Source organism: Hevea brasiliensis, chromosome 16 (genome assembly GCF_030052815.1).
Source record: "Hevea brasiliensis isolate MT/VB/25A 57/8 chromosome 16, ASM3005281v1, whole genome shotgun sequence".
Classification (NCBI taxonomy): domain Eukaryota; kingdom Viridiplantae; phylum Streptophyta; class Magnoliopsida; order Malpighiales; family Euphorbiaceae; genus Hevea; species Hevea brasiliensis.
In genome coordinates, this window is record NC_079508.1 from 64835692 (window position 1) to 64861301 (window position 25610).

A 25610-nucleotide genomic window follows, 5' to 3' on the forward strand; every position below is an offset into this window, starting at 1 on the left:
ATACACTCTTAAATTTACCCATCATTCACTCTTTTCCAAAAATAAAAAATATATATTATATTTCTCTTAACTTTTCATTAATTCACCCTTTCTTAAATATAAGATTTTCTTATTATAACTCTCCTTATTCTTTTCTTTTTTTACCTTTGTTTACTCTTCCATTACTTACACTTACCTTACTCTATCCAAACAACCCTAATCTCATCTACAGGATCAAATGAAATAACTGAAGGTGGAAAATTGTGCTTTATTCTTTGAATTGCCTAGTGGTACATTAATCATCAGCTCAGGTAAGTGTAACCAATATGGTTTCTTGAGAGAGTGATAAAAAATGAGTAATTTTATGTCACGACCCAACCTATGTGCAGGACTGGCATTAGGACTTGGGCCAGCCTAAAACTCCCGCGGTCCGTAGTAAGCCTAACTATTCCTTAACCCAACTCTAAGGCCCATTTGGGCTCAATTTCAAGAATTCAACCGGACAGAGTTCGGCCATAAAATGGACCATACAACGGGGAGCTTTTGACTCACCCGACCTGTAAACACAATATATAATCATCTGGGGAGCTCAGCTCACCCTCCATATAATCACGATGCCATAAAAATAAATGAGAGTTCGGCTCCCTCATCCAGTCTAACATATATGCATTTAATAAGTTTACAGGTCCAATATGATAATTATATTACATACCCAAATCAAATAAATATTTCTAACATATGCGGAATTCTAGGAGTTAATAAAATTATACAAATATTACAGACATTAATAGACGACCTACGAGGGAGAGAGGCAAGTTAGAACTCAACAAAAAATCTCCTATATCTTGGAAAAATAAGGTGAACAGAGTGAGCGTTCGACTCAGAGAGTAAAATATCAATTTTAACCATAATCTCTATAGCTATCTAAGCTAATGCACCATATGGAGTGAAATACAACATTATCATAAATTTCATACAAATCACATCAAAAAGGCAATTTGGAACACTCACACATCCAACACTGTCAAACAATACATATATGGGAGCTGATTCCCTATACAGCCATCTTAATCCAATCTCTGCCAGGGAAGATCTCAAGCCGGATTTTTGCTTAATAAACCAAATATGGGGTCCCAGGGTCAAGCCGTGTCTACCCCGAAGGACCGGGTCCCAGCAAGTATCCCTCAAGCCGTGTCTACCCCGAAGGACCGAGTCCCAGCAAGTATCTCTCAAGTCGTGTCTCCCCGTCCTGTCCATATCCAACACCATATCACACGCACGCCACGCACACACACTGCTCCAAATTACCACAAACAACATCCATAACACCTTAACATTTATAAATGCAATATAAAACGTGCCTAATGTTTAACTACATAGATATATATTTATAAGTGATGCATGGGCATGTTTGAGCATATACTAATATCGAAATTACGTTTAAAATTAATATTTTACTCACAGACTTAACCGCAGTCACTGTGGCAGCTGGGCAGAGGAGGAAGGCTGTCCCGGCTCACCTGACAATTTTATTATAATTGTTTAATACATTTGACTCAATACAAACTAAGTAAAGACAAAAAATGTCCTAAGTCGTACCAAAAATCCGGCAGAGTCTCCCCCATACTTAGGACCTACCCAACCTGTAAAATGGCTTAAAACGTATTTCTATATTCACAAACCATACACCCATAACTCAATCACATCACACAACCTCTCCTGAGCCCATCCAAACAGTCATCAATCACAATATGTAAAATCACAGTTTAGTACTTATAATTGACTCTTTTGCAAACACTACCCAAATGAGCTCTAAAAATTCTAAAACGTTACCCTGCGGTCCTTAGCATTATTACTAAGCTAATGCAAATAGAATTATAATTTTCTGAGCTACCATGAATATTTTATGAATTTTTAATCCAATTCAAGCACTAAACAATTAATAAAAAGTAAGGTTCGGGTTTACCTATGCCAATTCTGACTCCTTGGACGCGCTCGGAATGTCTGACAACGGTAGGGTAGCCAAAATCTCAACCCAATTCCAAGACTTTTTCGGTAACCTGTTTGTCTGGCCGGAAATTTGCAGACTTGGACAACTATTGAATTTCCACGAATTGAAGGTACCTACACGAAACCCACAACACGGGAGTTAGTATAAAATTTTTTATGAAATTTTCTAAGCTCATTTAGTGCTCGAAAAAATACTACGAAGTTTCGTGGGACCCACAAAAAAACGGTTTCGAAAAATTTTGAAATTTATATTGCCGCGAAGCTCTCGATGAGTGAAGCGCTCTGGTACTCTCGGTTTTCTCTTGGGGTTCACGGTTTGTGAGAAATCTAGTCCAAAAATCGAAATAGGCTACAACTTTCCGGATAAAAATTGAGCAAACCACTCAATGGATTTTGGTGTTCTTGGTGTTTATGGAAAGCTCTCGGCGTAGATGTGTTTTGGCACAAGACTCAGCCCAAACGGTGGCCGGATCAGTAGGATTTTGGCCAGGAAGCCGAAACGGCGCGCTCTACGCTGGGTGGTTTTCGCGCTCTTTTTCCGGCGTTTTGGGCTTATGCGAGCTTGCCAGATAGGGAGAGGCTGACCTAGGGGCCCTGGCCAAGGGGGACCTAGGTGCCGCACGGGGCTAGAACTCCCGTCCCGTGACACGTGGGACACCCAAGTTACAAACATGAGCGCATTGTGAGTCAAGTTTGTCCTGACGTTATGTTCTTTCTTGAAATATCTGGTTACACCACATCAGCTTCAGTAAACATCCATACGAGACAAGTCCACTGGCGAGAATATGACCATAGGAATCCTTATGTCATTAATCTATTAATGGCGGTTGGTATACGCCTGCCAATTCCTGCGTCAAAATCATCCATTGACGGGTTAACAAAATGTTTCGTATTGGGGTTCAGGATTCTAAAAACTGCACCGTGTGTGTGGAAAATTTCGAGGATGGACATGATCTGATTCAGATGCCATGCTCTCACCTTTATCACGAGGATTGCATTGTTAAATGGCTTATGTCCAGCCACTTTTGTCCACTTTGCCGCCATCAGATGCCCACCATTCAGCTCCATGAGCCTTGCCAAAATTCTGTGCCCCAAGATCAAATTTAATTAATTTGCCAATTGTTTAGTAGGTATGCTTTGGCAGTTTTAAACACTATTTGTGTCAACCATGAAAACAATTAATAGCTTAATTTCTTAAATTACTTATTATGATGACCTATTACAGATTATGGAAGGCTAATAAATGAGATCATAGATGAGAATTGGCTTATAATAGCTCATTATAATATTTTTTTTCCGTTAATTCATATGGATTTTCAACTTGGTTGAATAGAAAAAAAAATATGCAGGACTAAGGAATGCTTGTGCAATTTTAAGATGATATTATGATGGGCTTCTGTAGAGTAATAGATTTATTATATTTTTCTAGAAAAAATGCTAACTTCTACAGAAACATAACAAATTGAATATGATATTTTTATTAATTTTTTTAATTGTGAAGTCTTAGTCATCCACCATAATATGAATTAGTTCAATAACTGATTGGGTCCAATTACTTTTTATATTTTAATTTTTTTTTCGAATTTAATTTTTTATATTTATAAATATTTTACGAAATCGATTCATTAAAATAAAGCAAATTATCAACATCTTGATTTATCAATCCGTCCGATTATAAAAACATAAATAAAAATGATTGAGGTAATCAATTCATTGCAATAGAGACGTATGGAAGAATCAATCTCTCTTCATTTCTTCTTTTTCCTCTTTCTCTCATTGTGTCTCCCTGTATCTATATCTCTCTCTCTCTCTCTCTCTCTCTCTCTCTCTCCTTGTTTTTTCATATAGTTTCGAAATTTTTATGCTTTTAAAATTTAAGACTTGAACTTTCCCCTTTTTAAAATTGAAGACCTGTATTTTCACATATTTACAATTTATGACATTTACTTTTATCTTTTTTCACTTAGATAATAAAATAAATTATGGGATAAAATTTGATGATATGGCATATTGACATAATACCCATGTATGACATGGTGCTAATGTGGCATGCCACAACAGCACTCATCATGCATGGCCAGAGGCGAAGTCAAAAAGTTTAGTCAGTTGGGTCATATAAAATTATTTAATTCAATTTAAATAAAAAATTATTATATAAAAATGAAGTTATCTAGCCAATTATTTTCTTAATACCATGTAAAATCTAAATGCAATAGATAAAATTGACGCATGTGGTAATTATTAATTTATTATATTTTCTCCATGGTGATGTTTAAAATTTTTTTTTGTCTCACTTTATTTTCTTTTTTAGAAAAATTAGAAAATAATAATTTTTTTCAATTTTACTATTGTCTATTTTTATTCTCAATGCATTTATCTTTTTTTTATTATATTTTTTTATCTTAATTAAGTATAAAGGTACTTTAATCAATTATTAATATTTTTTATAAAAATAATATTATTCAATTATTTTTTTAATCTTTGTACAAAAATCTTAAAAGCATTTAAAATAAGAGGGAGGGAGTATGTCAATTTTTTATAGAAAAACTATGCACATTAATAATAGCATTAATTAAAATTTTCTTTTATCTAAATTATATGTTATATTTAAAAAATTAAGCAGTATTAACTATTTTTTTTAATTTTATTATTTACCTTTATTAAATATTATAATAAATATTTATACCATTTTTTAAGTAAAACAAATGATAATTTAGTCCGATTGTTAATATAATTTTATAAAAATAAGATTATTTAATTATTTTTTTAATTATTATACAAAAATTAAATATAACAAATAAAAATTGACGGATATAATAATTATTAACATACTATACTTTCTTTGTCCCTTTTCAAGTGATATTTTAAAAAAAAAATTTTCTTACTTTGTTTATTTTTTTAAAAAAATTAAGAAAGCATTAATTTTTTTTTAAGTTTTACTATTGTTTATTTTTATTCCCAAAGCATGTATCTTTTTCTTATCATATTTTTCTATCTTAATTAAATGTTAAAGTATTTTAATTAATTATTAATATTTTTTATATTATCTATTTTTTTTAAATTTTTTGTGCAAAAGCCTTTAAAGCACTTGAAATGATACGGAAGAGTGTGTATTTTTTATAAAAACTATACACATTAATATAATATCTTTAATTAAATGAATGAGGTGCCTCATCTCATTGTTTAAGATGTAACCATAGAAAAATTTATGAAGATTAAATTAAATCTCAATCGGAACAATGTTGTTTTATTAATTATTAATATATTATACTTTTTTTAGTTCTCTTTTAAGTGATTTTAAAATTTTTTTTATCTCATTTTATTTTTTTTTAGAAAAATTAAAGAAGCATTAATTTTTTTTTTAATTTTATTATTATCTATTTTGATTCCCAGTGTATTTATCTTTTTCTTATCACATTTCTCTATCTTAATTAAGTATAAGGGTATTTTAATTAATTATTAATATTTTTTTTATAAAAATAAAGTTATTCAATATTTTTTTAATCTTTGTGAAAAACCTTCAAATGAGATGGGGAGAATATATCATTTTTTATGAAAACTACACACATTGATAATAGCATTAATTAAATGAATGTGGGCCAACTTACTTTTAAGATGTAACCATTAGGGGTGAGAACTATCGTTTTAAATAGAATAAATTGAACGGAATCACTCTAATTTGATAATTTGATTTAGTTTTTAACGTAATTTGGTTCAATTCGATTATAGATTTTAAAAATTTTAGTTATTTTAGCTCGGTTTAATTTTGAAGAAAAAAAAATATTGAACTGAACAAAACCGAATTGCTTTATTAATTTTTTAATGCTTTATTTTTATAGGAAATTTATATATTTTGTATATATATTCATTGATTAATGGTTATTAGTCTCAAATCAAGGTGAAAATCAAACAAAAAAACTTTAAAATTGTTTGCTAATTTACAACCCCACAAGTGCACGGATTGTTAACAAGTAATATAGTAGTGAGTAGAGCATCGTTCCCACGAGAAATTTATAAGTGTAAGTACTAAGCTAGACAACGATTTTAACTGTTTAAACTACTAAAGTTATGAAAAGATTAAATCTAAACTACTGCTGAGAATATTGGGAAATAAGAGAGAATAAAGTTGAAATTTTAATCTAAAAGAATTTATGAGGAAAACAATTCCAGATTAAGATTTCACACTTTAACCCTATTATGAATTTAACCTTGCTTATTCAATAGATTGAGGATTGTTACTTTGATGGAAATTAATCTTAAAGTATCCTAGGTCCTCTATTAAAGAACCTAAAGTGTATTTTAATTAATATGAACCCTACTTTCGTGGTGATCAATCTTAATTAAAACCCTTTAAGATCTTTGATTAATTGTGAAATTTCATAAAGGATGTCAGCCTATCTCTAGGTCAGATTTCCTAGGTTCAAAATTCTGATATCCAATACTAATATTTACCTTTCAGTTCTTCAACCAGTATCTTATATCATGACTAAAGGGGTACCAACACATAGCATGCATTAAGAACACAGAATATTGAATCAAAGGACAAGGCTCAATTCTACTGAATAAACTTAATATATATCCATAATAGAAATTAAAAGAGCTAATCTTCTAATTTTAGAATTAAAGAAACTACTCATTCATGATGAGTTTAACAAACATATTGTAATTAAAATAAAATAACATAAAAGCAATTTGAATAAATTAAACAAAAGAACCCAGAAGAAGATTATACAACTTTGAACTTTTGGAACTTCGACTGAGATGTCTTCTCCTTGGTACTGATGCAACTTCTCTTCAAAGGGCTTGAAAAACTAGGGTTTGCAAAGCTAACTCTAAATAAGAAAACTTCTTTCGAAGGGCTCCTCCCCCTATTTCTGTCTTCTAGTATTTATATGAGGTGTCTCAGAGCCATGTTTTAGAGCCCTAAGAGCTTTAGAAGTCTATTGGAAGTGCAAAAAGTGGAGTTAGAATCATATCAGAAGCCTATCTGCTATAAAGTACATAGCCCGTGTGGCACTACACGGCCTAGGGGCGTGTAAACCTCTGGATGGACTTTGGCTTCAGTCAGGTGGGAAGCAGAAAGTTACACATGGGTCTTAAGGTTTACACGGGGTGAAGTACATGGCCCATGTACTGCCTTCCTTTCTTTAGCTATTTAGGCTTAGATGTCCAGAGAGTTACACGGGTCAGCTACATGACCCGTGTACTTTGGCTTCTTCATATTCTCTTCATCTCTTCCTGCCAGAAGGTTACACGGGTCTGACTTGCTTTGTACACGACCTGTGTACTACAATGCAGCAGCTTCCCCCACTTTTCCTTCTTCCAAAGCTTGTTTATTTGACTCCTATGCCTTGTACTTCCTTTAGAACACCTAAAAATATATAGAATATATGAAATTTAGTGGAGATTAACTAATTTAACAAAAACTAATGAAACTAACTAAAATGCGTACAATTAACTATCTATATGCTATGAAATGTAATGTAATTGTGCCTTAAGATATCTATATAATACAGGTGTATCAAAAATCAAGTCTAAATAAAAAAAAAACCAAAGCCCAACAATTGATCAGTTCAAATCGAACTGAACTAAATTATGACAGTTCGGTTCAACTTGGTTTCTAAAATATGATAATTTGGTTGTAATGTTTCTATTCTATTTAATTTGAACCAAATGCTTAACCCTAGAAATCATAGAAAAATTTATGAAGTTTGAATTAGGTCTCAATTGAACAAATGGCATTTTATTACTACTCGCAAGTTTCAAATTAAATGTACTTTTCATATTGAAAATTATGATAATCATCGTGGGTCACTCAAAATGACCGTAAAGGTTAAAAACTAAAAAGTGAGTTATTTATTAATCAAGTATTCTTTCAAAATAACTTTTTTAAAATTTTTAATTAGTATTTCTTATAATAATAATAATAATCAATGCTCCAAAATTTGCTCGTGTTCCACTTTGATCAAATTATTATGTGATTTTTTTATTTACCCTTTCTCATCATTATATGCATTGACACTAATTGGGAAGGAGTTCCCTACATATGGAGGTTGCTTGAGCTCTAGCTAAGCTTCAACACCAAATGATTTTAAGCATTTTACTAATTTTGTGAGTCTCATGCATACTGTAACGATTGGGCTCCAACTACTAGAGGAATTGTTTGCTTTGGCCATAAGCCTCACGGTTTTGTCCCATAGGAGGAATGGAGAACTTCCTAGGAAGTCACCCATCCTAGGATTTCTCTTAAGCAAGCACGCTTAACCCTAGAGTTCTTCCAACTCTCTAGGCCATTCCACCAAAAGGCGTCTCTAGTGATTAGTTCCCTCATTTTATATATCATCATTTTTTGAACCCAAGACCATATCCGTGCTTTGCCGATGTGGAATTTGCCTAAGGGACCTTTCTCTCCCCCTTTCGGGACTCAGTGTCCTCGCTGAGTTTTGCCCCACCTTCACCCAAGAGGACAAGTGAGCGGCTCTGATACCAATTGTAATGATCGGGCTCCCTTAGGTAAATCCTATATCGGCAAAGCACGGAGATAGTCTTGGGTTCAAAAAGTAATGATATATAAAATGGAGGAACTAATCACTAGAGGCGCTTTTTGGTGGAATGGCCTGGAGAGTTGGAAGAACTCCCGGGTTAAGCGTGCTCGCTTGAGAGAAATCCTAAGATGGGTGACCTCCTAGGAAGTTCTCCATTCCACCTATGGGACAAAACCGTGAGGCTTATGGCCAAAGCGAGCAATTCCTCTAGTGGTTGGAGCCCGACTATTATAATTGGTATCAGAGCAGCTTGTGTGTCCTCTTGGATGATGGTGGGGCAAACCTTAGCCAGGACGCTAAGTCCCAAAAGGGGGGGAGAAAGGTCCCTTAGGCAAATCCCACATCGGCAAAGCACGGAAATGGTCTTTGGTTGAAAAAGTAATGATATATGAAATGAGGGAACTATTGTAACGATCGGGCTCCAACCGCTAGAAAAATTGTTCGCTTTGGCCATAAGCCTCACGGTTTTATCCCATAGGTGGAATAGAGAACCTCCTGACCGTTATAAGACCTTACACATCCATATAGCTACCATTATTTTCTTAATACTGAGTGAGGCCTAAATACAACAAATAAAAATTAACGTAGGTAGTAATTATTAATATATTACATTTTCTAGGTAATATTAATTTTTTTTTAATTTTATCATTATCTATTTTTGTTCTTAATGCATTTATCTTTTTCTTATCACATTTTTCTATCTTAATTAAGTATGAGGGTACTTTAATCAATTATTAATATTTTTTTATAAAAATAAGATTATTCAATTATTTTTTTATTTGTTGTACAAAAATTTAAAAGCACTTAAAATAAGATGGAAGGAGTATGTCTATTTTTTTATATATAAAAAAAACTATGCACATTAATAATAGCATTAATTAAAATTTTTTTAATCTAAATTATATGTCATATTTAAAAATTAAGTAGTGTTAATTTTTTTAAAATTTTATTCTTTATCTATATTAAATATTACAATAAATATTTATATAATTTTTTAAGTGATTATATAATAATTTAGTCAATTACAAATAGTGCTCTATGCAAGGATTGTAAGGTCATTCCGGGAGAGGCTTTAACAAGTCAACATCAGTTAGTGGTCTTGGATATCAAGTTTAGGAATAATTCAAGTAAGGTTAGAAGAAATAGTGTAGCTCGAACAAAGTGGTGGGAGTTCAAAGGAGTAAAGCAAGTGAAGTTCAAAAATAAGCTTCTCGAGTCCGAAGCATGGAAGTTGAATATGGAGGTCAATGATATGTGGATACAGATAGCATCAAAGATTAGAGAAGTAGCTAGAAAAATACTTAGAGAGTCTAGAGGACATGGACCACCCTCAAAAGAGAGATGGTGGTGGAATGAGAAAGTACAAAAGGTAGTGAAGAGAAAGAGAGAATGGTATAAGAAATTATCTAAGTGTGATAATAATGAGGCATATGAACAGTACAATATAGCAAAGAAATAAGCAGAAAAGACAGTTAGTCAAGTAAGAGCGCAGGCCTTTGAAAAGTTATATGAGAAACGTGAAACTAAAGAAGGGGAGAAAGATATTTATAGATTAACAAGGAGCAAAGAAAAAAAATGTCAAGATCTCAATCAAGTTAGGTGCATTAAGGATAAAGAAGGAAAAGCATTAGTGAAAGATGAGGACATTAAAGAAAAATGGAGAAATTATTTTGATGATCTCTTTAGTAAATTATACTAGAAGGATTAGATCTTTAGAAGTAAAGGAAGCACTTAAGAGAATGAAAGTGGGTAAAGCCTGTGGACCTGATGGAATACCAATTAAAGTATGGAAGTGTTTGAGAGATATGAGAGTGACATGGTTAATTAAATTGTTCAATAAGATTCTAAATTCAAAGAAAATGCCTGATGAATGGAGGAGGAGTATTTTAGTACTTATTTTTAAAAATAAGGGAGACATATAGAGTTGCTCAAACTATAGAGTAATTAAACTCATGAGCCATACTATGAAGTTATGAGAGAGAGTTGTGGAACATCGACTACATCATGATACTTCTATCTCTCCTAGTCAATTTGGCTTCATGCCTAGTCGTTCAACTATGGAAGCGATCTTTCTCATTAGAAGCTTGATGGAAAAATATAGAGATGCAATAAAAGATTTACACATGATTTTTATCAATTTGGAGAAGGCTTATGATAGTGTTCCAAGAGATGTCTTATGGAGAGTGTTAGAACAAAAGGGGGTATCTATTAGGTACATGCAAGTGTTGAAAGACATGTATGAAGGAGCAACCACTATTGTGCACACAGTGAGAGGGGATACAAGAGATTTTCCTATCTCAGTTAGATTACACTAAGGTTTAGTTGTAAGCCCTTACCTTTTTACATTAGTTTTAGATGAATTAACGAAACATATATAAGAGAGTATCTCTTGGTGCATGATGTTTGCAGATGATATAATTCTGATAGATGAGATGCAAGAAGGAGTTAATAGAAAGCTAGAGCTTTGGAGAAGTACTCTAGAGTCAAAGGGCTTTAAGTTAAGTAGAACGAAGATAAAATATATGCATTGCAATTTCAGTGAAGGCCGAACTAGTAATAGAAAAGGAGTTAGTTTGGATGGAGTGATATTGTCCCAAAGTAATCATTTTAAATATCTTGGCTTAGTCCTGCAAGTGGATGGGGAATGTGAGGAGGATGTTAGTCATAGGATTAAAGCCGAATGGTTGAAATGGAGATGTGCCACGGGAGTTTTACGTGATCACAAGATTCCCAATAAGTTGAAAGGAAAATTTTACCATACAGCCATACGACCGGCCATGTTATATGGTAGTGAGTGTTGGGCACTGAAGGAGTCATATATGTCTAAGATAAGAGTTGCGGATAAAGTGGATGAGTGGCTATACTAGACTAGATAAAGTCCGTAATGAGAGTATTAGAGAAAAGGTAGGAGTGGTACCAATTGAGGATAAGTTGAGAGAAGAGAGATTAAGGTGGTTTGGTCATGTGAAGCGTAGACATACGGAGACTCCAGTTAGACAAGTAGAGCACATTAGGGTAGATAATAGAAAGAAAAGAAGGGGTAGACCTAAACTGACTTGGAGGAAAGTAGTAAAACATGACCTAGAAGCATCACACATTTCCGAGGATTTAACTCAAAATCGTTTAGAGTGTAGAAAGAGAATCCATATAGCCGACCCAAAATTTTTGGGATAAAAGCTTAGTTAAGTTGAGTTGTAATCAATTACTAATATATTTTTATAAGAATAAGGCTATTTAATCGTTTTCTTAATTATTGTATAAAACCTAAATACGACAGATAAAAATTGTCATATAATAATTATTAATATATTATACTTTCTTTGTCCCATTTCAAGAAATATTTTAAAAAAGTTTTTTTGTCATTTTATTTATTTTTTTTAGAAAAATTAAAGTGACATTAATTTTTTTTTAATTTTATAATTATTTATTTTTATTCTCATTGCGTTTATCTTTTTCTTATCACATTTCTCTATCTTAATTAAATATAAAGATATTTTAATTAATTATTAATATATTTTTATAAAAAGGAAATTGTCTTTTTTTAAAAAAAAATTTTTATGCAAAAACCTTAATAATATGGGAGAGTATGCCATTTTTTATGAAAAACTATACACATTAATAATAGCTTTAATTAAATGAATGAGGGGCCTCACCTCATTGTTTAAGATATAACCATAGAGAGAAATTTATGAAGATTAAATTAGATCTCAATCGGAATAATGTTGTTTTATTAATTATTAATATATTATACTTTCTCTATCCTATTTCAAGTAATGTTTTAAATTTTTTTTATCTCATTTTATTTATTTTTTAGAAAAATTAAAGAAGCATTAATTTTTTTTTAATTTTATCATTATTTATTTTTATTCCTCATGTATTTATTTTTTTTCTTATCACATTTAACTATCTTAATTAAATATAAAGATACTTTAGTTAATTATTAATTTTTATATAAAAAAAATGTTATTCAATATTTTTTCATCTTTGTGTGAAAACCTTCAAATGAGATGGAGGGAATATGTATTTTTTATGAAAACTATACTTATTAATAATAGCATTAATTAAATGAAGATGTAACCATTAGGATGAGCTCTATTCAATTTAAACTAAATAAATTGAATTGAATCGTCTCAATTCAGTTTGGTTTTTAAGGTAATCTGATTTAGTTTGATTTTAGATTTTAAGAATTTTAGTTATTTTGATTCGGTTTAATTTTAGAAAAAAAAAATATGTTGAAACAAACCAAACCAAATTGCTTTATTAATGTTTGAATTACTTTATATATATACATTGATTAATGGTTATTAGGTTCAAATCAAGATAAAAATCAGACCAAATAACTTAAAAAATAAGTCTAAATAAAAAAATAAAGCCCAAAAATCGATCAGTTCTAACTAAACAGAATTGAATTATGATGGTTCAATTCAATTTGATTTATAAAATATGATAATTCGATTTATTTGATTTTGATGATTCATTTCAGTTTGGTTTGAATCAATGTTCAGCCTTAGAAACTATAGAAAAATTTATGATGGTTGAATTAGGTCTCAATCGAAAAAATAGTATTTTATTACTACTTATAAGTTTAATATTAAATACACTATTTATATTGAAAATTATAATCAATCATCTTGGGTGACTCAGAATGACTATAAAGTTTCAAGAGTGAGTTATTTATTAACTAAGCATTCTTTCAAGATAATTTTTTTTTTTCAATTTTTAACTATTATTTCTTATAATAATAATAATAACAGCTCCAAAATTTTCTCATGTTCCATTTTGAGCAAATTATTATATGATTTTTTTTTATCTACCCTTTCTCATCATTACATGCATTGACGCTAATTGGGAAGGAGTTCCCTACATATGGAGGCTGCTTGAGCTCTAGCTAAGCTTCAACATCAAATGATTTTAAGCATTTTACTAATTTTGTAAGTCTCATGCATGCATTTCAGCCATTGAGGGAATTTGGAGTCAACCTTGCCATAAATTGCCCCAATCAGTCTCATAGTTAGTTGGATTCATTGTAATTCCATAGATAGCTTATAATTATCATTATTATGTGTAATCGTGAGATCATAAAGATATAAATGTCGAAAGCATTCTGTTGAGTTGACATTAACACTTAAAAACAAAAGTTAGGGAAGCGAATGAATTAGATACCTTGATAATCTTAACCTGTTTAAAAATTAACCTAAAAATTTTTAATTTATGATTACAGTGACTTTATGTAATTAAATTAAAGTTTATTGAAATTTATTAAAGAAATTACAGTTAACTTTTATAAAAATATTCATAAACTCGTAAACTTAAAGTTAAATCAGCACATCTAATGATTACCCAATTCTTACTGAGAATTATTTTTTCTTCCACATAAACACACCTTGTAAAATCTTTTTTACCATCCTTGATTAGTTCATTGTTTAGCTTTGCTTTATGCTTTGAAGAAACATTTATTAAGATTTTATTTAATTCAAATATATGTATTTTATAATAAAATTCTTATTTTTTATGGATATTTCCTTATTAAAATTGTGCTCTATTCTTTGAATTTCCTAAGTGATATACGTTAATCATCAGCTCAGGTAAGTGTAACCAATATGGTTTCTTGAGAGAGGGATCAAAAAGGAGTAATTTTATGTTAACAAAGATTCCAGTTTACACCAAAAATTTTCTAAATCCCTAGAATGATCCGATTTCTGTAAATCGACTTAAAAAGGAACAATAGCTTGAGTCTAGCTTTATTGATCAACGATCAGTAAATTCAGCAAAAAAGGGGTCTTGAGCAGGACAAGGGAAAATCAATCATAAAGAGCCAAAATTGGAAATGGATTGAGGGTTTAAATTTTGAAATAAAATCAAAATATCATGTTTCTAACTCCATTATCATAAACTCTCTCATTGAATGGGAAGTAGAAAACACACTGAATCAAAGGAAGGGGAATGCCTAGTTACCTGGACGTTGGACATCACGCTCTATTCGTACCCATGAGTTTCCTAGTCATTCCAGGAGAAGGGAAAGACAAATTCGTGGATATGTATATCTATTCTTATTTGCCTAGCACTAATCCTTTCCCTCACAGGATTTCAGTATGATACAAGTCCTACTTAAAAACCAAGTCTTAATCCTAATTCGTAACTAAGTACAATTAGGGAGATTCTTATATATATATATATATATATATATATATATATATATACACACCATTCACAACCAAAATTATCCCTGCTTCCCGTCTTCTACAGTTTCACTGCTTCCCGTCTTCCACAGTTTTACTGCTCCATTCCTTCTCATGGAAGACCAGCTCTCTGCACCAATGGTTAGGATGAATTTCATCCTCTTTCATATTTACAAAGGTTACGTTCAATTGCCTGATTTTCCCGATCCAATCATTCTTTCACAGGAGATCCTTAGAGTTCAAAGATGCATCGAAGTTCCCGCCTGTGATTATCCAAATTCAGCAAGCAATCTTACATGCGAGACCTTGACTGCCATGGGACTCCCAAGATACATCCATGAGCATGTTCTGAGTCAAGTTTGTCCTGACGTTATGTTCTTACTTGAAATATCTGGTTACACCACATCAGCTTCAGTAAACACATATATGACACAAGTCCACTGGCGAGAATATGACCACAGGAATCCTTATGTCATTAATCTATTAATGGGGGTTGGTATACGCTTGCCAATTCCTGCGTCAAAATCATCCATTGACGGGTTAACAAGACTTATGTTTCGTATTGGGATTATTGGGATTCAGGATTCTAAAAACTGTACCGTGTGCATGGAAGATTTCGAGGATGGAGATGATCTGATTCAGATGCCATGCTCTCATCTTTATCACGAGGATTGCATTGTTAAATGGCTCATGTCCAGCCACCTTTGTCCGCTTTGCCGCCATCAGATGCCTACCATTCAGCTCCACGAGCCTTGCCAAACTTCTACGTCCTAAGATCAAATTTAATTAATTTGTCAATTGTTTAGGTTTTTTTTTAGCAGGTATGCTTTGACAGTTTTACATACTGTTTGTGTCAATCATGAAAAAAATTTAACAGCTTAATTTCTTGAATTACTTATTATGGTGACCTATTGTGGATTATAGAAGGCTAATAATTGTGATCATGGATGAGAATTGGCTTATGATAGCTCATTATATCTTCTGAAATTTAGCAGCAATTGATTTCATGTTTCCTATAATAATTTTTTGTGCTAATTCATATGGATTTCCAAGTTGGTGTAGTTTATGTGAAGGGGCCATTTTGATTGAGTAAAAAAAAAAATTATGCAGAACTAAGGAATCCGTTGTGCAATTTTAATATGATATTTTGATGAGCTTCTGTAGAATGCTAACTTCTACATAAACATAACAAATTGAATATGAGACCTTACTCATCCAAACGGCAACCATGTCCTCTGTAAACGTCATATTTTGCGTTTTTTAATGAGATGATATGATTTTTCTTTCATAACTGTTATCAAATTAAAAACTATATAATGAATCTATTATTTTATGTAAATTAAAATTTATATAATGAATCAATTATTTGGTGTTGATAATCATTCTAAATTCATAAAATTCAGTTTTATCTATTTATTAAAATTATTATTTTTAAATGATAGGACCGATTGGTTTATATATATATATATATATATATATATATATATATATATATATATATTATGTTTAATTGTCCTTCCTGGCTGTTGTTCCATGGAATACGGTTGTACTGTAATATATCTCCTTATCAAACAAGCCTGGTTGCTGCCGATGTGCATTGCGGGTATATCTCTCATGCTCCTGCTCGACAAATTGCCTGAACGAAGTGCTCTCTTCTATAATAACTTGATGACGATGTGCACAAATAGGCGATACTCTGGATGTGCTAAAGGTGTTTGTTGAAATGCTTAAATTAGAATATTGCCTCCCGGACAACTATACTTATCCCATTGTTGCCAAGGCTTTTAGTGAGCTTTCATTGCTTGGATTGGGTAGAGTGGTTCACAGGCAGACGTGCCACAGTGGTGTTACCCCTATGCGCAGAATTCCTTACTGGCAATGTATGTGAATTGTGGGAGGAAGGAAGGAGCACAAAGAGTTTTTGATGCAGTGAACGAGAGGAGTTTGGTCTCTTGGAATACTATTTCAAAACTGGGTGTGCCAAGAATGCTTTGATGGTTTTTAACCAGATGGCTGATTTTGGGATTGAGATTGATTCTGTTATAGTGTGGTTGCTATGTTGCTAGGTTGTGGGCATTTGTGGGAACAGGAGATGGGAAGAAGGGTTCATGCATTACTGGAAGAGTGTTAAGGCTACTGCTACTCCAAGCCTCAAATCCGGACATGATCAAGGATAATAATTCAAATGTTATCTGATATATCTATTAGTTCAAATGTTTGAATTTTTATTACCTTGTTTGTAGGATTTTGTAACTGATCACATACTATGTATTTATTAATATCATCAATGAACAAAAGAAAGGTAAGGTTTTCAGTTCTAAATTTTCTCCTATTATCAAAGCTTTTCATGGTATCAGAGCTTGATCCATAATCATCAATTTTTCTTCTATTTTCTGCAAACCTATGGCTTTATCCAGTACTAGTAACATCACCCATACCTCTGGTAAATCTTTGGTTGCAATCAATGGAACTCAACTTCCATTGAAGTTTTCAGCTCAAAATTACTCTACATGGCATGCTCAGATCACTCCACTTCTTCAAGGACACAACCTCCTGGGTTATGTCACTGGCACTATCACTTCTCCTCCCACTCATTTTGAGAAAAATGGTACTCACATTTCTAATCCATATTATGAGTTTTGGGAATGCCAAGATCAGTTAATCCTGGCTGCTATCATTGCTTCGGTTTCCTTCTCGTTTATGAACACCATTGCAGATTCTAAAACCTCAGCGGAGGCATGGAACAAACTTCAGGTAGCCTTTGCAAATAAATGGGCTGCACGAATTCTTTCTTTGCTAGAAAAGCTATCACGAACCAAACGTGATTCTCGCCCAGTTGCTGAATATCTTCAACTTATCAAATCCATTGCGGAAGAACTCTTCCTGTGTGGCAGTCCCGTAAATGATGTTGATCTTATCGTTCATGTCCTGGGTGGAATTGGCTTAGAGTTCCATGACATTACAGCGGCAATCCATGCCAGAGATACTGTCATTTCATTTGACGAACTTCAAGATAAGTTGCTTGCCCATGAATTATATCTCAAACAGATTGATCCCAATTTCGATCCCACCCCTGTAACAGCAAATCATGTTCGCAAGGCAAATTCTAGCAGGCCATCCTATCAACGACAAGGTAATTCCTATAAACCATCCAATCCAATTCAGTCTGCTAACAATAGTTCTCAGTTTTTAGAGAACTCTTCGAGCCTCGTCAACTCTGCATCATACCATCAGTCATCTATGTCATCCTTACAATCTCGAAATTCCAGCTCCCAAGCCAAAGTGCAGTGTTAGTTTTGTGACAAATATGGTCACCATGTGAAGAAGTGTTTTCAGGCTAGAGATTATTTCAGGGATCTGTTTTCGCAAAATCCACAGGCTCACCACTCCACAACCAACTCTAATTCAAATTCTCAGTGGCTTCTAGATACTGGAGCTTCTCATCAAATCACCAATGACTTGAGGAATCTCTCTCTCCACGCACCATATGATGGGAATGATGAGCTACATCTCACAAATGGTTCAGGTTTGTCTTTATCACATGTTGGTTCTGGTATTGTGTCTTTACCATCCAAAAAGTGTCATCTATCCAATGTTCTTTGTGTCCCATCTGCAAACCTTATTTTTGTATCTCAATTTTGTGATTCCAATCAAGTGTCTATTGAATTCTTTTCTGACTCTTTTCTTATCAAGGATCAATTCATGGGGGAGATTCTGTCCAAAGGCAAAATTGATCAATCTCTTTACAAGCTCAAATCCTCACTTGCACCAACTTGCTTCAATGTTCGCCATTCCTCAACCGCCTGGCATCAACGTCTTGGACACCCAAACTCCAAAGTTTTTAATTTTCTTTTATCTAAATTTGATTTGCCTGTTTCTTCTGTCAAGGAGGACGTTTGCCATCCGTGCAAGTGCAATAAAAGTCAACGTTTATCTTTTGGTACTTCAACTCTTTCCAGTTCTAGACCTCTTAAACTTTTGTATTCCGATTTATGGGGTCCAGCCCCAATGCAATCAATAAATGGTTTTCTTTATAGCATAATTTTTGTGGATCATTTTACTAAATATATATGGCTTTACCCGTTAAAGGCAAAATCTGATGTTTACAGCGTTTTTTCAGCATTCCAAAAATTGGTTGAAAATACTATCAATGCTACAATTCACTCCATTTACACTGATGGGAGAGCGGAATACATTGCCCTTAAAAGATACTTTCAATCTTGTGGCATTAATCACCTTCAAACACCTCTGCACACTCCCCAACATAATGACACCTCTGCACACTCCCCAACAAAATGGGGCTGCTGAGCGTCGCCATCGACATTTGGTAGAAACGGGTCTCACTTTATTACACGCTGCTTCACTTCCATCATCTTTTTGGTCCTTTGCATTCCAAACAGCAGCTTACTTAATTAACCGATTAGCCACACCCCTTCTCAAAATTTCCTCACCTTACCAAAAATTATTTAACTCATCTCCCAATTACAATTCCTTAAAAGTATTTGGGTGTCTCTGTTATCCGTGCCTAGACCATATGCAAAATCAAAGTTTGATCTCAAATCACTCCCCTGCGTGTTTCTTGGATATTCTCTTAATCAAAGTGCGTATATTTGTTATGATTTCTAATCTCAAAAATTCCTTTTATCTCATCATGTTATATTTATTGAAAATAGTTTTCCTTTTCAATCTCAATCACCTACAGAGTCCTTATCTTCCTCCACTTGGTTTGATATTCCTTCAGCTAATCCACAACGCATTCTCATTCCTTTTCATTCTCCATCTATCATGCAAACCTCATCTCCTATTTTAACTCCATCCATTCAGTCCACTTCCCAAGAAGAGTCAGCTTCCCAACTTATGTCTCCTTCTCACCCTCCATCTTTAACATCATCCACTTCAACCCAAAATCACCGTCACATGGTCACTTGGTCCAAAAATAATATATTTAAACCCAAAATCGTTCATCAAGTCACCAAACATCCCTTACCTGAAATACCAGAACCAACTAATGTCACTCAAGCTCTCTCTCACTCCCAATGGCGGTCTGCAATGTCAGAGGAATTTAATGCTTTACTTAAGAATGGCACTTGGGTTCTTGTTCCTCATGAATCCCACCAAAATTTAGTTGGTTGTAAGTGGATTTTCAGGATTAAAAGACATGCAGATGGCTCTGTTCAGCGACACAAGGCTCGTTTATTTGCAAAGGGGTACAATCAGAGGCCAGGCATTGATTTTGGTGACACATTCAGTCCTGTAGTGAAACCAGTGACAATTCGGGTTGTAAGTGGATTTTCAGGATTAAAAGACATGCAGATGGCTCTGTTCAGCGACACAAGGCTCGTTTAGTTGCAAAGGGGTACAATCAGAGACCGGTGTCACCCCACAAATTTTTACTCCCGTAGAGGTCCAATTTTTTCGCAAGGTGGCCTGCAGAGTGAGGTTCAGTGGGCGTAAGTCCTTGCGAGGCAAAGGGGTGGTACGCATTGTGTGGCAGGCAATGCGGGCGGAAAATGAGGTTTTTCTGCTAAACAGGCCCATCAGGTGAGCTGGAGAGCAATTCGGCAAGTGCTGGCCGAAATGAGGTTCAAGCTGCCAAGCTGGGACCAAAATGAGGTTCACTGCGGGCTGGAGGCCTACTGGCGCCTGCGGAGCGTGCTGGGGAGCTACGCAGGCCAAAACGAGGTTCAGGAGGCCTAGCGCGGGCCCGAAGGCCAATCGTGCATGTGACAGCAACCTACGGGCGAGACAGGCCCAAAACGAGGTTCAGCAGGTGAGGCGCGGGCCCGAGGCCCAGACGAGCGCGCGGGAACAGGCGCGCGGGAAAGGCGCGCGGGCAAATGAGGTTCAAACTGGCGCGGGAAGGCAGGGCGTGCGCGCAGGCGAGGTTCAAATCGTGTACGGGAGCTGCGAGGCGCACGCGGGACGCCAGGCGAGGTTCAAATCGCGCGCGGGAGCTGCGAGGCGCGCACGGGAAGCGCTGGGCACGCGCGGGCTGGGCGCTAGCCCGCCCAAACGAGGTTCCTATCAGCGCAGCAGCCCGCCAAAACGAGGTTAACGCGCCAGAAATCTGCAGCCCGCCCATTTTCGAATTTTGGCCGCCAAAGGGAGTTCCAACTCGGCCAAAACACTATAAATAGGGGTCCCAAGGCATATTTTCATGCATAGAGAGTTCCACAAACCTCCTTGTACACTTAGCCAAATTTTAGCTCACTTGTGAAGTTTTAGGCTTGTAAAGCTACTTTTCTTGAGTTATAAAATTACCTTCCTTTTGCCCAAATTCTTCCCACTGTTATCTTTGTTCTTTTTGTACCTTCTCACTTTGGCATACTTTTGCCACCCTTATTAGTCTATTATATAGACTAAGTGTGTTGGAAGGCTGACTTAGTCTTAGGGGGAAGACTAAGGCCGCACGGGTTGCTTGAGTTTGGGGTTGATCAACTCTCAGTCCGTGACAAGTGGTATCAGAGCTTTGGTTGCTCTAAGGGGTGATCATGTCAGATCCGAGTGAGATCGTTCCAGGTACAAGTGTTGCTCCTACGGTTGTGGAGCAAGGCAGCAGGAGAAGGAGGGGCAAGTCCAGAGATCCCAGCCGAGCCAGGGAGGAGCTTGGGGACCTTGAGACACGGCTTGCCAAGATAGAGCTCCACTTGATCGATGGAGATGAGAAAGTTGAGGAGTTGGACACCCGCATAGAGGAACTCGACAGAGGGATGGAAGAGTTCCGAGAAGAGATGCAAGGGGCCCTCAACCGAGCCGTCGACAAGATAATGGGAGAAGGTGAGTCTCTCAAAATTTCCTTCTCTAATGAGGTTGCTGCTTTAAGGGAAGAAAATAGGTTCCTGCGGGAGGAACTTGATAGGGTGATGGGGAAGGTCAAGGACATGGAGGAGCAAATGTCCTTGGTCCGAATGGCTATACTGCAAGGTAGTGTTGTGGGTGCTGCCACTACCTCAATTGCTCCCACGGCTAGGGTGGAGGTACCTAAGCCGAATGCGTTCCATGGAGGAAGGAATGCAAAGGAGATTGATAATTTCCTGTGGAGTTTGGAGCAATACTTTAGGGCGCTTGGGATTACGGAGGATGCCAGGAAGATCGACCATGCCCCACTATACCTGGCAGACACCGCAATGGTCTGGTGGCGCAGGAGGCTACTAGACATTGAAAGAGGTACGTGCACTATCTCCACCTGGGATGATTTCAAGAGAGAGTTAAAGAGACAGTTTTATCCGGAGAATGCTGCACACGAGGCAAGAGCCAAACTGAGGCGTCTATCACACAAGGGCAGTATTCGGGAGTATGTGAAGGAGTTCATGGAGACCCTATTGGAGATCCCGGACTACCCAGATACGGAAGCTCTCTTTGCCTTCACTGATGGCCTGCAGAATTGGGCAAGGTTGGAGATTGAGCGGCGTGGAGCACGAGACTTGGCCACTGCTGTCTCCATTGCTGAGTCCCTCATAGAGCTCCATAGGCGTGAAAGGAACCCAAGTCCACGGAAGGAGAGGAACGAGGGAAGCTCCAGCCATGGCAAAGATGGAAGCTATAGACCGTACAAGCCGAAGGAAGGGCACAACAAGGTTCAGAAGGAAGACCAAGGTATGCAACGCCCTCCTCTTTCGTGCTTTCTTTGTGATGGACCCCATAGAGCCCGGGAGTGCCCAAAGAAGAGCAGACTCTCGGCATTGATTGAGGAGAGGGAGGAGGCCCCTTTCCCACAAAGAGAGGCAACCATAGGCTCTTTGCAGTTATGCGCCTTGAAGGTAGAAGGGCAGAGAACCAAGGAAGCCAGCAAGGGGCTGCCTTTTGTCCAGATAGAGCTGGGAGGACAGGAGGTGCTGGCACTGATGGACACAGGGGCGTCTAACAACTTCCTGAAGGAAGAAGAAGCCAAGAGGTTGGGTATCCCATATGAGAGAGAGATGGGATGGTTGAAGGCGGTCAACTCCACACCCAACTTGGTGCATGGCCTAGCCCGAAATGTCAAGGTACGCATCGGTGACTGGAAAGGTACCTTAGACTTCTTTGTTGTGTCCATGGATGAGTATCAGTGCGTGCTTGGGGTCGAGTTCATAGATCGGGTCAAGGCGATCCCAATGCTGTTTGCCAATAGCATATGTATCACAGAGGGAGGTGGTACATATATGGTTCCTGTGTTGCGGGGGAAGCCCTCACCGTCGAAGACCCTTGCAACCATGCACATGGAGGTGCAGAAGCCATCATCAACCACAACTGCTGTCGTCCAGGGGAAGGAGCAGCATGGAAAGGGAGGAGGTACTCCCAAGAGTGGACCAAAGGAGTGTAAGGAGGGAAACACTCCTAAGTTGCTAAAGGGGCATCCACCAAGGAGGAAGGTGGACTGTGCACAAGGGAAGTCAGTAGCCAAGAGTCCAAGGGATGTGGCATCGCCAAGGCAGGAGAGTCCGAGGCAAAATCGCTCATGGAGGAGCAGACGGAGGTGCAAAGCCAAGGGGAGAGCTGGTGCACCAAGCCACAAGGACGAGGGAGGCACTGAAGCACAGTTGGAGCAAGCCCGAGGCAACCAAGTCGAGCATGGACGGAGACATGGGAGGAGGTCCAAACGACGAGGGCGTCGTTGGGATTGAGTGGGGGAGAATGTCACCCCACAAATTTTCACTCCCGTAGAGGTCCAATTTTTTTCGCAAGGTGGCCTACAGAGGGAGGTTCAGTGGGCGTAAGTCCTTGCGGGGCAAAGGGGTGGTACGCATTGTGTGGCAGGCAATGCGGGCGGAAATTGAGGTTTTTCGGCTAAACAGGCTCATCGGGTGAGCTGGGGAGCAATTTGGCAAGTGCAGGCCGAAATGAGGTTCAAGCTGCCAAGCCGGGCCCAAAATGAGGTTCACTGCGGGCTGGAGGCCTACTGGCGCCTGCGGAGCGTGCTGGGGAGCTACGCGGGCCAAAACGAGGTTCAGGAGGCCTAGCGCGGGCCCGAAGGCCAATCGGGCGTGAGGCAGCGACCTGCGGGCGAGACAGGCCCAAAACGAGGTTCAGCGGGCGAGGCGCGGGCCCGAGGCCCAGACGAGCGCGCGGGAACGGGCGCGCGGAGTGCTGGGCGCGCGCGGGAAAGGCGCGCGGGCAAATGAGGTTCAAACTGGCGCGGGAAGGCAGGGCGCGCGCGCGGGCGAGGTTCAAATCGCGCGCGGGAGCTGCGAGGCGCGCGCGGGACGCCAGGCGAGGTTCAAATCGCACACGGGAGCTGCGAGGCACGCGCGGGAAGCGCTGGGCGCGCGCGGGCTGCCAGCCCGCCCAAACGAGGTTCTTTCCGCCCAGCAGCCCGCCAAAACGAGGTTAACGCGCCAGAAATCTGCAGCCCGCCCATTTTCGAATTTTGGCCGCCAAAGGAGGTTCCAACTCGGCCAAACCACTATAAATAGGGGTCTTGAGGTGCATTTTGAGGCATAGAGAGTTCCACAAACATCCTTGTACACTTAGCCAAATTTTAGCTCACTTGTGAAGTTTTAGGCTTGTAAAGCTACTTTTCTTGAGTTATAAAATTACCTTCCTTTTGCCCAAATTCTTCCCACTGTTATCTTTGTTCTTTTTGTACCTACTCACTTTGGGCATACTTTTGCCACCCTTGTTAGTCTATTAAATAGACTAAGTGTGTTGGAAGGCTGACTTAGTCTTAGGGGGAAGACTAAGGCCGCACGGGTTGCTTGAGTTTGGGGTTGATCAACTCTCAGTCCGTGACACCAGGCATTGATTTTGGTGACACATTCAGTCTTGTAGTGAAACCAGTGACAATTCGGGTTGTACTCACATTGGCTGTCACTAATTCAAGGCCATTGCTTGAGCTTGACATCAACAATGCTTTTTTACACGATTCTCTACAAGAAGATGTGTATATGAAGTAGCCTCCGGGTTTTGTGGATCCCACCAGGCCTACTCATGTTTGCAAGTTAGTTAAGGCTCTCTATGGCCTCAAACAGGCACCCCAGGCCTGGTACCCAGCCTTGAAATCATTCACTTTAAAATATGGATTTCAAGCGTCTCGCAGTGATCACTCACTTTTTATATTTCGGAAAGGTTTATTTTCTGGCATATGTTGATGATTTAATTGTGACAGGCAACAATTCAGCATTTATTTCCCGGTTTCTCCAAGATCTTGGAGCTCAATTTTCCTTAAAAGATCCAACAGATTTGTCCCTTTTTCTTGGCATTGACGTGTAGAAAACATCAACAAGAATTTTTCTATCTCAACACCATTACGTTCGCAAGCTTCTTCAACTTGCTCACATGGACGGTGCTAAGGAGGTCACCACACCTATGGCTACTGCCTCCCATCTAGTTAAGTCTTCTAATAATGCACAGGCAATTGATCCTACTGAGTATCATCAACTGGTTGGAGGGTTACAGTATCTAAATCTAACTAAACCTGACGTGGCCTTCTCCGTCAACAAACTGTCTCAGTTTATGCATTGTCCGAGCAATTCTCACTGGCAAGCTCGCAAGAGATTGTTGCGATACCTCAAGTCCACAATCAATTTCGGTATCCATATCACACCTCAAAGTCATCCTGTTTTTCATGCCTATTCTGATGCCTATTGGGCGGGTGATCCATGAGATAGGACTTCTACTTCTGGATATTTGTTATATTTTGGTCAGATTCCAATCAGTTGGAGCTATAAGAAGCAAAGAACAGTTGCACGTTCCTCTACCGAGGCTGAATATAGGGCGGTTGCATCGACAGCTGCAGAGGTACAATGGGCTAAGTCTCTTCTTTGTGAATTTGGGTATTCGGTTCCCATGCCAACCATCTATTGTGATAATATCTCAACCATATATACCTGTCAAAATCCAGTACTTCACTCCAAAATGAAGCATCTGGAAATTGATGTGCACTTTGTGCGAGATTTAGTTCAACGTGGGGATCTTCGTG

At 37.2% G+C, this 25610-nt stretch overlaps 1 protein-coding gene across 1 annotated transcript; it reads left to right on the forward strand.

The window, feature by feature from the left end:
* The first annotated feature begins 14851 nt into the window (after window positions 1–14851).
* Window positions 14852–15487, forward strand: LOC110657686 (putative RING-H2 finger protein ATL61). Its single transcript, XM_021815001.2, has one exon. The coding sequence runs from the start codon at window positions 14852–14854 to the stop codon at window positions 15485–15487; it is 636 nt and encodes a 211-aa protein (XP_021670693.2).
* Window positions 15488–25610: the final 10123 nt, after the last annotated feature.